Source organism: Cyprinus carpio, chromosome A10, assembly GCF_018340385.1.
Source record: "Cyprinus carpio isolate SPL01 chromosome A10, ASM1834038v1, whole genome shotgun sequence".
In the NCBI taxonomy this organism is placed as follows: Eukaryota; Metazoa; Chordata; class Actinopteri; order Cypriniformes; family Cyprinidae; genus Cyprinus; species Cyprinus carpio.
In genome coordinates, this window is record NC_056581.1 from 2,359,960 (window position 1) to 2,374,128 (window position 14,169).

A 14,169-nucleotide genomic window follows, 5' to 3' on the forward strand; every position below is an offset into this window, starting at 1 on the left:
AGTGACAGTGTTACAACATTTCTGAATAGAGTTAGAAGTCAGAAAGTTAGATTGTGTGCAAATAAAACTTTTCAATGCTTTCTAATTCAACACACACTTTCATGGTTTAACTCTTTGCTAATTAATAAATAATTCATGTATCATAATTTAATTTTAAAATGGGTAACACTTTAGAATAATGGTCCATTAGTTAATATACTACTTTAGTTAACATCATCTAAGCAAGAACAATCCTTCTACAGCATTTATAAATCTTATTTAATGTTAATTTTAACATTCACTAATGCATTATTCAAATCAAAAGTTGAGCTTGTTAACATTAGTTAATGCACTGTGAATTAGCATGAACTAACAATGAATAACTGTATTTTCATTAACTAACATTATGTAAATGTATTGTTCATTGTTTCTTCATGTTAATTAATAAATTAACTAACATTAACTAATGGACCATTATTCTAAAGTGTTACTTAAAATGATATAATCATATAATTTGTGTGGGGTTTTTTTGTTTTTCATTTTTCTTTTTTTCATGATGACCATGGGTAAATTCCCTCAGCAACTGCGCGAGCGTGCTCTCTCTCTCTCTCTCTCTCTCTCTCTCTCTCTCTCTCTCTCTCTCTCTCTCTCTCTCACACACACACACACACACACACACACACACACTACCGTTAAGTAACTTGTGCATTGTTTTACTTGTTTTTGACATATTCCACCAAACTACAAACTTTCCAGTGATGAACTGTATATTCACTCGACAAGCTCGCGCATCTCCGCCGCTGCGCGCTCAATCCACTCAGCGTGCTTTATCAGGTCGCGCACGTCAGCTATACAGGCGTTAATACTGAATGTTTAACATTATTTTCATTGCATAAATATCCTACGTAGACAACCTTAATCTCTAATAACTGTAACAAATTAGCTCACTGTGAGATGTACATAATTAATCATAACAGGTTATTATTAACTACATTCATCTTCAGGAATAACTTGTAGCATTATATCATTAATAGTACAATGAAATGATTTTAATCGTTTATTGACTCTAAGTAAAATAATTTCTCTGGCCACGAAAAATAATTTTACTACTAATACATTGCCCCCAGAACATGTAACGAAACCGGAACGTTAAAGTGACCTCGTCCTGTGAGCAGCAAACACAGACAACCAAGTGTGAATACATATGGATGTTTATTAAACTACACTACAGGGGAACATGCAACATCAGACTAAACACAAACATACACACATTAAACATAGATGCCAATGCAAGGAAGGCATGGATAGATAGAGAGAGAGAGAGAGAGAGAGAGAGAAAGAGAGAATTTTTTGAATTTTAAATACACCTTTATTTAAAACAATAATGTGTTCACAATAATATTACACACTCACAAAACAAGAACAGCTATAATATTAATGCTAAAATGAGAAACCTTTTAAAAAGCAAGCATTAACTCATCATCATCATCTACTGTGCAAAGGACCTCATTTATCCCCCAAATATACATGAAAGATTCTACACAATTTACCATTTTATAATAGGCATGCTCTATTCTAAGCCTAGCCACCACCAAGCCTTTGAAGATCATCAACACATCCAGAGAACCCTGTCCTAACAACTTATTCTTTCTGGATTTCCATATAGCAAGTTTAGCTGTACCAGACAAAAAATTGAGTAAAGTCAACTGACTTTTCCTTTTTTCCATGTACCTAGGACTATATATAAACATTTCATAAGAGAAAGCTTCACCAATTTCAATGAACCATTGGGATAAAAATGAAAACAAATAGTTTAGCCGAGCACACTGTACAAATAGATGAAAAACCGTTTCAACCTCTTTACAGAAGGGACAGCCCACCCCTACAAAAGGATCAATGTGCACCACGTATCTGTTTGTGGCTATCGCCCCATGAACGATCCTCCACTGAAGGTCTCCCCGTTCTTTTATCAATGGGGTGTTTGTATAAGGACCGCCAGCAGCCTCTAGGGGAGGAAAGAACTCCAAAAAAATCAGTCCATTTATTTGACGCAAGTCCATGCAAGCGACCAGCATTAGATGCCTTCACACAGGAGATATAGAGGGCCTTTTTCCCCACTTCCTCAAAAACTCCAAGCTGAGGGGTTCCAAAAGACAGAAGACAGTTCTCATCCTCTTGCCATTCTCCCACGGCAATAGTCACATTCAGAGAAGGGAAAACATAAGGAACCCCCTTTCTCCATTGATCAATTGCTATAGAGTCATTTGTAAAAAACTTATGGTCCGCCTGCAAAGACTTTAAAATTCCAATTGTAGCTTGTTTCAGCAGTCTCAGAGATCTCACTCCAGTCCTTTCACTAAGTTCCTCTAAGCTCTTGGTCAAAATATGTCCCAGCTTTGTGCATCCCGCAGCAGTGAAACATGCACGCAAACTGGGTCCAGACACAAGTCTTGACGGTAGAAAGTCATTAAGAAAAAGTGGCTCTTCAAAAAGCCATAATCCAGCCTGTGTGTTCGATGTACGTGAAATGGTGAACACCTTCCATGCTTCCAGAACTGACTTATAGAAAACAGTCAAATTCACACGGTCCTCATTCTGGAGCTCCATTAAAAACAGATGTTTGTCCAAACCCATACCTCTGACCCTCCTGAGAAGAGCAGAAGCTGTCTTAAGCCATGAAGCATCCATGTGATACAACAGTCTCTGAGCTGCTTGCAACCGGAAAGCCATGATTCTGGATCTGATGTCGATCAATCCTTGGCCTCCCTCTTGAACTGGAAGGTATAAAGCAGCAGCACAAATCCAGTGCTGCCCAGACCAAAAAAAATTCACAAGTTGCCTTTGAATCTCCTCAATAAGTCCAACAGGTGGCTGTAACACAGTTATTTTATGCCACAGGGTAGAAGCAACCAAATTATTGGTCACTAAAATCCTCCCCCTATAGGACAACTGCAGCAGCAACCACTTCCATTTAGACAACTTGCTGCACACTTTCTCCACTAGCCCCTCCCAATTTTTCTTTAGATAATCATTTGACCCCCAAAAAAAACCCAATAATTTAAGTCCCTCTCTGCCCCACTTTAGGTCTCCAGGTAACTTTGGGAGACTCTCAAACTCCCCTTTACCACCCAAAAAGCTTCACTTTTTGCCCAGTTCACTTTAGCTGATGAAGCTTCCTCATAAAGACTAAGTACCTCAGATAGACCGTTAATATCTTCAGCATTGTTTACAAAAACTGTAATATCATCAGCATAGGCAGAGAGAGACATTCTTGAACCTAAAGAGAGACCAGGCACATTAAAACCTGACAGTCTTTCTCGAAGTCTAAAAAGCAGCGGCTCAATTGCTAAACTGTATAGTTGGCCAGACAATGGACAGCCTTGCCTAATACCCCTTAAAATAGGAATTGGCCGACTCAATGTGCCCCCTATCTTAACCATACATGATGCACCATTATATAATAACTGTATCAAATTTAAAAAAGTTTTGCCAAAACCAAAAACCTTCAATACATTAAAAAGATAATTGTGATCCACACGATCAAAGGCCTTTTCTTGATCCAAGGCAATAAACCCAACATTTACATTGAAACCATTACAAATATCCACAATGTCTCGCACTAAAAACAAATTATCCATAATAGACTGTTTTGGAATGCAATATGACTGATCCTTGTGTACAATCAAACCTAAAACATTTTTTAATCTATTTGCCAGACATTTTGAGAATATTTTATATTCTGTTGTGAAGGGCAACAGGACGCCAGTTCTTTAAAAGGGCTAAATCCCCCTTCTTTGGTAACAGTGACAAGACCGCATATTGACAGGATGTTGGTAAAACACCTTCTCTTATAGATTCACATAAAACATCAAAATAATCGTGTCCAATAAAGTTCCAAAAACTTTTATAAAAGTCTGCTGGCAGTCCATCTAATCCAGGGGATCGTCCTGAATTAAGTTGTCGCACCGCAGCAGTAACTTCCTCAAATGTTATACCAGCATCCAGGACAGTTTTAGAACCAGAGTCCAGCTGAGGAAGACCCTGAAGAAGCTGTGTCATACAGTCACTATTTTCACAGTTTTCTGCAGCATAAAGGCTTGAATAAAAATCCACAGCATGGTTTCTCATTTCTACAGTCTTAGACGTTATCCTCCCATCCGGGAGTTTAAGACATGGCATTTGTTTTTGTTGAGCCGCCTTATATTCCAGATTAAAGAAGAAAGAAGTTGGGGCATCCATTTCTGCCAATGACATGAAACGGGACCTTATCAAGGCTTCTTTAACTTTCTCATTTAAGACTAGACTAAGCTCTCTCTTTTTTGTTTGCAAATCATTATACAATATAGAATTGTGTGCATTAACCAACTGCAATTCCATTAAATTAATTTGCTTTTCAAGTGTTTCAATCACATTCTTTATTCTGCTACTACAGTTGGCTGTATACTGCTGACAGAAATTTTTTATTTGAGTCTTGCCTACATCCCACCATTGTTTCAAGTTTTCAAAAGAAACCTTTTCTTTTTTCCAATCATCCCAAAATAGAACAAAATTGTCACAAAACGCAGCATCCTGCAGCAATTTTACATTAAAATGCCAGTACACAGATTTTCTATACTCAATTAACAAAATCATTGTCATAATTATTAAATGATGATCAGAAAAACCCACAGGACAAATGCAACACTCAATTACTCTACTGTTAAAAGATTTTGACACATAGAATCTATCTAGTCGGGCAGCACTTACTCGATTATTAAAAGCCTTAATCCATGTATACTGTCTATCATTGGGGTGTTTAATTCTCCACATATCTAATAGCTGGAATTCTTTTATAAGTTTTGATAATGCACTTGAGGACTGTATATGAGGTTCTTCAGTATTACGATCTATAGTAAAATTTATAGTGCAGTTCCAGTCTCCACCAATGACAACACATCCTTCACTGGAACACTTTTTAAGACTCTCATTAAGTATATTTAAAAAATTTAGGCGTTCCTGTCCCACTGTTGGTGCATAAATATTTATAAGAAAAACAAGCATTCCTTGAATTTGAGCTTTAACTACCAACAAACGACCTTTCACTGGTTCCTCTGTACTTATAATATCCACCCTTATGGTTGAAGAGAAAAATATTCCCACCCCCCTGCTTAAATTTGTTCCATGACTAAGTATTTTATTTCCTCTCCACCACAAATTCCACTCAACTTCATTCATTAAATCACTGTGAGTTTCTTGGAGAAAGACAATATCAAGCTTTTTTTGTTCAATTGTTTCATAGACTATAGCCCGCTTTACACTATCCCACCCACCATTAATATTTAAAGAGCCAATCCTCAAAACCTCCATACACAAAATTAAGATTGGAAATAAAGAGTGTATCATGATAGAAAAGCGAAGAAAGGACACATTGTAATACATGATTTTAGATTTTTGATTTGCTCTTTCTCCTATTCATTGCTTTACCTTTTCTTATAGTGGTAAGATGCTTTTTCAGCCGAAAACGCTTCTTCTCACTAAATTCCTCAACTCCAACAGTCCTCTGATAAAACATCACAGATTGAACATATTTGTCTACATCAGAGAAGAAGTCATTTATGTCAATTTGTCTACCATACGTTTCATCCAGAAAACTATTGATTTGTTCCAGACTATACAAGGAATCTTTATTGAGACCTCCTGAGAAAACTGCCTGAGACGCATTTAATGTAAATCCATGTGAACTACCATCATTTTCACACATAGAAACTTGTGACTCATTATCATCAGATTGCTCCTCCTCCACATCCTCATTATTCAAGACACCTACATATGATTTTTCTTCATTTGCACTTTCCAATTGTTTAGTACAACTAGTACTGGCTACTTCATCAGTATTAACATTAGAAACTAAATCAGTCACGCTACTCTTTGGACCTACATTGGCTACCTCAGCATCATTTATAGTATCAACAGCCAGTAACGCAGCATCTGAATTAACATCACTCACCTCAATGAGTGGAACAGGCTTCTCTTGGGCCGCATCAACACTATTATTTGCGAGCCCATCCTCTGATCCTGCCGCGTTCTCCGCACCTATATTCTTGTGTGGACACGTAAGGCGCTTGTGCCCGATGTCCCCGCACTCAAAACATCTTATGCTGCCAGTAGTTGCATAGACCATATATAACCTTCCCTCATGTTTCACACGGAAATTAATATCCAATGTATTCTCAGGCGATTCTAGCACCATGTAAACGTACCGTCTGAAAGACGCAACATGTTTCAGAGCCGGATGTTTACATCCAAGCGCAACAGTTTTAAAGGGACTAACAACTTTTCCAAAGCGCGCTAACACGTTGCAAAACGTCATTGGATACGAAAGGCGGGATATTTGAAACTGTTACTTTCGTCGTCAATGTATACAATGGTGAGAGTTGCACAAAAGCATCTTTAACAGTAAGGCCAGTTACTACTAGCCGATTAACTAAATTTTGTTCCTTCAAAAAAACAACAACAGCCTGATTCATTCGTGATGCCGATACAATGTTCTCATAACCAGTCTGATCCCCAACTGCAATTAACACATCCTCCACTGTGGCATTACCCTCAGGAACGCACCTGAAACCATTACAGAGTGATAATGGCGGCGTCTCATCAAGAGACGCCATTCTTCCACACAATTACCAATATACAACTATTTTACAATTTACCTTCTAAACCATGTATTTTCTGGAAAGAAAAGAAAAAGTAAATATGAAAAAAGCAAAGCAAGATTTAGAAACTCTCACCACTCACACAGCAGCTCTCACCACAACCACCACCACTCTCACCGACTCCCAGCATGCAACAGAGAGAGAGAGAGAGAGAGAGAGAGAGAGAGAGAGAGAGCGCACTGCAGAGAGAGAGAGAGAGCAAGCGAGCGAGCGCTCACGCGCAAGAGAGTGGAGAGTCATGGCAGTATTTAATCATAAACTAAATCACAACCTGTTAAGAACCATCAAAGAATTTCATCACCTTAATTAAAAGGGGTCAAAGCCTAGAAGCGCATCTAAATAGTTAACAAGCGGTTACTTGCATTGGTTCTGTAGTTGCTGAGTAAAGTGTCCCGGTGCATGTATAATGCGTAGATTCCTGTTGAATCCTGTTTGGAGTGAAACCTCCGTCATTTCATCCATGGGTTGGCTGCTCCGAAGTGAATCAACAAAGTTGCTGAAAACTGCCAGAAGATCGGACTCCCCGCAAGGGGAGTCGCGAGGTTTCCAAGGTGATGGGTGTCTCCAGGGAACCGCAAGTTAAGAGAGACTACCTTTTGGGTGTGGAAGAGGTTTTATCTGGTTTCCCAGTAACACCCCTTTTGGTTGGATTGACCAATAACAAGGCATATAGTTTCAGCGGGAAAGTGTTTCTTTGTCTCAATGACACCTGATTTACATATTTTATGAATGGCGTCATGAACTGGTTATCTGGTAACCCAAACTATGGTACAAATATTATGATGCATTTTAGGCTCACATAGTGTACATAATTGTTTGGGGAATAAAAAGCACATCATTTTGATACCAAGGACCAGGGGCGTCGGACTGGAGGTAAAACAAGTACTGATTACCAGGGCCCCAAAGGAAGAGAGGGCCCTTGAAAAGTCTGGAATATATTTTATTTTACCTGGATATTTTCATGGGGGCCCATCAGGACTGCCTATGCATAGGGCCCGGGATCTTGTGCAACGCCCCTGCCAAGGACAACATATGTCGAAGATCTTAAAGAAGAGATCCACTCATATACCTGAGTATAAGCATTGAGAGTCTAACTAATACAAATCAAGAATGGTAACTATAGGCTACTACCATAGTGAAACATACAAACAATACATGCATATACCAGATACATTTTTAACTGATTAATTATAGTCTAAATTAATAAAATGTGTGTGTGTGTGTGTGTGTGTGTGTGTGTGTGTGTGTGTGTGTGAGTTGGCTGCTCAGCCGGGCCAATTAGGTGTCTGCCATCGAGGGCTATCTAGTTATCTCGGAATGTGTTTGAAGTTGGATGGGGAGACCTTAAAGAAGGTCTGCTCAGTATCTTCCAGATAATTTGCCATTAAGCACTCATATAAATGTATACTATGGGGCCAGATTCTCCACGCAAACATCGTCAGACAAGGGTTGTCATGATGGTCGGACAGCAGGTGGATCATGATGATCGGATGGCAGGTGGATCAGCATTGTCAGGTTCAGCATTGTCTCAGCCTGGGTCCCGCTTTTCCAGTGGCTCCGTTTGAAGGTTCAAGGAAGGGCAGCTGTGCACCTGTTCATGGACCTTTGCATCCCGTTGACTCTGTTAAACAGGACAAAGGCAAAACCGAGAGTTAGGGTGTACCTGATTGCTGTGGCGAAGCAAAGTGCCGTGTCGGCGGAGGTCCAGGATCGGGCGATGGGAAAGGTGGTCTGGACAGGCAGCCGAGACAGTGCTAGGAGGGCTGTGTCGATTGGGGTGATGTCAATCATCTGGGACCCCCTTTCTCAGTGTTCAGTTCCAATTCAGGTTCCAGAGTGAGATAGCGGCCCTTGAAGAAAGCTGAAATTTTTACCTCGGACTGGTACTCTTCACTTGAAAGGTGGTACAGTGCCAGATCCCCGAGGTGGAGGACGGCACCTTTGGGCACTTGAATCCACATACTCTGGTTGGGCAGGCTGACACAGGTGGCAGTGTCCTGCTGGTCATAGGTCAATGTGGCATTATGGATGGAAGTGTTAACAAGCCACTGATTTCCCACAATCTCTGCTTGAGTTTCCGTGACTTGTGTGTGAGGCTTGGCCTCAGCCAGGCAGAGTGTCTCTCTTTGTATGGGTTGTAAACCGCAGGTTCCTTCAGTGTTGTCTCTGAAGAAGGGCTTGATGGGGCAGAGATAATGACTGTCTTTGGTCAGGGTACACATACGCACATTTGGGGCCAGGTATAACTGTGGGTTACTGTCGTGGTAGGCTACCATAACTGGTGTGTGTATCCCGATGTGAGTGTTTCCTTGCCAAAATCCAACATTGACAATATCTTTGAGTCTGTAAATCAGGAGTTTTCTGATGTACTTCTCGTGAGTCGATGCGATTTGAAGGCGATCAGGTCCTCTGTATGGATGCATTGGTTGTTGAGGGCCATTAAAGTTTGGAGGCACATCTCTGTGATCACTTTCCAGGTTCCGTTGTGACTGGAGAATCGGTGGATGGTTCAGGAAGTGCAGAGCAGGCTCTTTTTGTCATCTGAGTAGTTTGTGCTCTGGTGGGAGCAGTGTTTTGCTGAAGTGGGCACTACCTTTAGTTCTAGACCAACACCAAGGCATTAGTTCATGTATCCAGCTGTCAGATGAAACTCCTTGGGATGAGGGTAAATCAGGCATGGCAAAGAATGCAGATGGCATTTGAGTTTGATGTTAGGTGGTCTTGAGTCAGTCCACATAGTTAGCTTTAGCTATGCATCATTGTCTCTTGTGAAGAGCAGCTTTAGCATTGGCAGTTGTCTCTTCAGAAAAGGGGGTGTTGCTCAAAGTGGGGCTGGGTTCCCTCCATTCCCTTGAAGGTGTGTGGTTGAGGGTTTGGCCACACTGTCTGTTGAGCTGAACAGCGCCCCTTTTTGTATATGCTGGGACTGCAGTCTTATATATTCACAAGAGTAAATGTCTGGTAAGCTCTTGGCAGAAGGTTCTCGCACTTGACAGGGCTTCTCAAGGGGGTTGCGATGTCTGCAAGAAACAGGAAGTAGCAGGTTGAGCTTTGGTTATTTTGCTTCAGGTTAAAACGCAGGTGTCCTTGACAGTCACCATGGTTGACAAAAAGACCTCATAGGGAAGCTCATGCACTTGCTTGTGAAGGCAGGTCTGGTGTGAGGCTCAAGGCCATATTCTCATGGCTGGCTGTGAGATTTTCTCATGACCTCGGTGACCTGACAGTCTGTCTGGGTGAACTGTTTGGCTGAAGTGGCAGGGGTTTTGCACTTCAGCCTTGAGTTTTGTCTGTCTCAAGTTCAGCAAAGGGTCAATGTGATCCAGCAACTCTTTATCAATGAGAAGGTGGTATACATGTATGACTCCATGTTCAGTGCACACTTTTGGGGCCCTTAAAAGTTCAGTTCTGTTTCTGAGCTTCAACGTGGGGTCTATCAAAGAGTTAGAGGTGACCTTCAGTGTCACCGGAGCTCCAAGTCTCGCCTTGTTTTCCAACATTCTGTTTCCTGGTTGCCCCCCTTTTCAATTGGGTTCCTCAGGAGTCTTGATACCAGGTTTGTGTGGTGACCGGTATGCTGACAGGTGTTGGATCATCCTGGATGTGCAGCCATCAGCTGAAGTGGCTGGGTGATGCCATTACTTGGTGATGGAATGGCTGCCCCTGTGGTCAGTGGCTGGTTAGCAAGGATCTGAGTCGTAGGCTGGTCTGACCTTGAGACTGTGTTCTCGGGACCAGCTGAGATGTCAAGGGTGATCTTTGTAACCTGGCAGTGCTCTTTAGACGAATTGGGTGGCTGGAAAGGTGACATTCCCGCACTTGAGCCCAATTCTATGAATGATCCAAGTCCAGTCGTGTTGTTTACACGGGGTGTACAGTCTCATGGAGCTGATGGTCAGATGCAGTGGAGTTGGCCATTTGTGTATTTTGGCCTGTAGTGGGTGATTAGCCGTCTGCTGATGTGCTGTCTGGGTGCCATGACTGTCTGGCTTTAGGATGGATGTCTCTGTGGCAAGAGACTGTTGGCTGAGATCTGGGCATTTCTCTTAGTAGGAGGGCATTCTGGTAGATAGTTTGTTTCTCATGCTGCTCATAGTTAAAAGGACTCTGCTGGTCTGATCATGTTTGTCCTGCTGGTGAGGCCACTGTCAGGATCAGTTCCTTTAATGTCCTCAGGATCTTTTCATGCTGGCCCATGTGCTCTCCAGAGTCAGTTCTGGTACTGTGCAGAGATAGGCAGGATTTTAACAGTCTCTATGGAGGCAGTGCTGTGTTCTCTGTAGGCCAACGTACTGCGGACTTCGGGTGGAGGGAAGGTTCTAGAGTTGAAACCTTTCTCCCTTGTTGCCTGTTCTGTCATCTGCCGTAGACTCGTTGTAGTAGACTCATAGTTGTAGTTTTTGTAATCCGCTTTGACAGTTTCAGTCTGCTGGTACAGGATGTTGTGTGCCTTGAGGCTGGGGGTGATCCTGAGCAGATAGTCTGTCTTGTGTGGTCACATTGGCAGAGTTCAAGCATAAAAGTCCCTGGGCCTGCTTTGTCAGGGAAAATGTGTTTTTCCCGTCTGTTCACCTTGTGGTCTGCAAGCATATTTCAGTTCATTCATGACACTGAGGTCACCTTGGCTTTGTTTGATTTACCTGATTGGTGTTTGGGTTGTCTTGTTGCTGAGCCAAGGACTTGGGTTTCAGCTTGGGCTGCTTGCAGGTGGCATTCACAGGCATTGTTTCGATTCGCCTGGGCCATTACTTAAGAGAGCTTCAGCCTGTTGGAGCCTCTCTGGCTTTTATCCCAGCTGCTTTCTATGCTCAGTGTCTGTGTAGGTTTTGTAAAGACCTCTTGAAGCTTTCCACTTCCTCCTGTAGATCCTTGTCCTCTTCATCCGCTGTCACTTGCTGGTCCAGTTGGTCTGGCAGTTCTGCGCACGCTTCCAGTCCTCCGGCCTCCTTGTGGGCATTTTCCATTTCCTTTAATTGGATGATGGGGCTGTGGGCAAGAGCACCGATGATCCTGGATGGCTCTCTGTAGCTGTAGCCTTGGTTTGATCATGGTCTGTCTGCCAGTTCAGGTTGTCGTCCAGCCGTTTCACTCAGGTGCCGCAGATCAGGAGTAGTCCCGGACCGGGGGTGGCGTCCATTGCAGCGCTTAGTCAGAGGTTGCTGGCTGATCAGGTGGGTGGCAGGGCTGGATGATCTGGACACAGGTTTAAGACAGGTGGAGTGGGAAAAACACAAAAAGCCAATGCAAGTGTGTAAAGATTTAGTGAGCTAAAATGTTTGGCCTATGTGTTGCGTGGGTAACTGGTGTGATCAGTTAGTGACGCACACTTAACGCGTAGATATCATGTCCGATAAGGTGGGAGTGGATGATTGGTCTGAGTGAGCACCTGAAAATTATGAGTAACACTGTTGATGGGTGATAACCTAGGGGGTCATTTAATGACTTAGACTATTCGGTTTATCAACATTATTACCAAGTATTCTCTGATGGTTCAGACAGGTTCAATCACTATGAAGGTATCAACTAAAAAAACTGAAATAAAATCAGGGAGAGACAGAGGGAGGGCTTTCCTTATTTAGTTTAGGAGATATGATTAAGCAGTTATCACTTGTTAAAGTAATGCAGCATGGTCATAAAACCTAGGGAGACTGTTAGCTGCGCTAGCAGGGACACATCAAACACCTCAAGGTAATAAACAGAAACAATAGGAAGTGTTTCTAGTCGGCTCAGGGGCCTAGTGTAAGGAAGGTAATAGCCAGGAAATTAGGCTACTAAAACCTGTACTATTCATCAAGGGGACAACAGTTGCTAGAACTGCTCTAACCTATACCGAGAGGGAAGATGGTGATGGTCAAATAACTAAAATAAGGTAAAGTTAAAAATAAAATGTCCTAACAGCTTTAGGAGAATAAAAGAAACAAATTGATTTAATTAAATCTCAGATTTAATTCAAATCAACTTAGCTGAATCTGCACCTTCAAGCTAAAAATAAATGAATTAAATGAAATCATAGAGAGGTAAAATAAAGTAAAAAAATAAAAAAAAATAAAAAAACACAAAAAGAACCAACGTATGTGAGGAGGGGCAAACCTAACTGAGTCTATACAGAAGGTTATAGTATGAACAAGAAGTGAAACCAGGAGAGAGAGAGAGAGAGAGAGAGAGAGAGAGGAGTGGTTCACACTTTAGACTCTCACAGTGTCAGTTAGTCGGATGCTAACAGCTAACAGTTAAGTTAGCTTTGACTACACTTGTTGGTTTACACAAGGGTCTGTGACATGGGTGCTGTTATCAGATTGAACCAAAATAGGCTGCTCTCAACTTCCGGGATCAGATGTTGCTAAGAGACCGATGCACGCTTACAACACTTGCAAGTGGAGCAGAACTTGCACTGTTGTAAATCTGCATGGGAAACTCATGCACCGTCAGTTATGACGTATCGCATATAACTTAATTCACAAATCAAAACACCACATTCACTTCACAGACAATGGCAAGTTACTAGTTAGCTAGACTAGAATTAAACCATTACTTCGCTATTCAATTGCATCACTTCAATGACTACAATGATATGCGATGGTTAAAGGAAAGCCTTAATTTAGGGAGATGAGGAACATTGCTCAAATCACTAATAAAAGCAAATATACTGCAGCAAGATTTCTTCGTCGCCCAGTTTTAATATCACTGCCAGTGGGATTTCTTCATCATGCAGTTCAATTAATGCAGCTAATCTGAGGTTTCTTCGTCAGACTTAAGACTCATGCATTTAAAACTGAAAGTGGGGGTTTCTTCACCCAATATCAGATAAATTTAGTATAAAACTATTTATACATGCTGCCTCTGGGATTTCTTCACCAGATAAATGGGACTTATGCGGTTGTTGCAACAATTTTGATTGAGATTGTAAGACTCCCCGTTATCATTAATCCAACACTGACCTGCAGTATTCTAAGATTAATTTTGCTCCGTGAACGGGCGAGAGGGCACACATTAGTTAGCTATGCTAATTGTTAAACCCACGGGAGTAATAGTCTAGTTGTATGGCCTCAATCTAGCTATACATAACTTAAGGCCTTAATTTTAATTTTTGGCCTCCGCTCACTCAAGCCAGCCTCCGCTCACTCTAGACCTCGGCTCACTCTAGACCGCGGCTCACTCTAGACCTCGGCTCACTCTAGACCTCGGCTCACTCTAGACCGCGGCTCACTCTAGACCTCGGCTCACTCTAGACCGCGGCTCACTCTAGACCTCGGCTCACTCTAGACCTCGGCTCACTCTAGACCGCGGCTCACTCTAGACCTCTGGCCTCCGCTCACTCAAGCCAGCCTCCGCTCACTCTAGACCTCGGCTCACTCTAGACCTCGGCTCACTCTAGACCTCGGCTCACTCTAGACCGCGGCTCACTCTAGACCTCGGCTCACTCTAGACCGCGGCTCACTCTAGACCTCGGCTCACTCTAGACCGTGGCTCACTCTAGACCTCGGCTCACTCTAGACCG

General features: G+C 42.2%; 1 protein-coding gene across 1 annotated transcript; it reads right to left on the minus strand.

The window, feature by feature from the left end:
- Positions 1 to 8,129: 8,129 nt before the first annotated feature.
- On the minus strand, positions 8,130 to 9,949 carry LOC122146384. Its single transcript, XM_042764699.1, has 2 exons — positions 9,788 to 9,949; positions 8,130 to 9,691 (listed from the first exon to the last, which is right to left on the minus strand). Exon 2 carries the CDS (start codon positions 9,092 to 9,094, stop codon positions 8,459 to 8,461), a length of 636 nt encoding a protein of 211 aa, XP_042620633.1. The 5' UTR covers positions 9,095 to 9,691; positions 9,788 to 9,949; the 3' UTR covers positions 8,130 to 8,458.
- Positions 9,950 to 14,169: the final 4,220 nt, after the last annotated feature.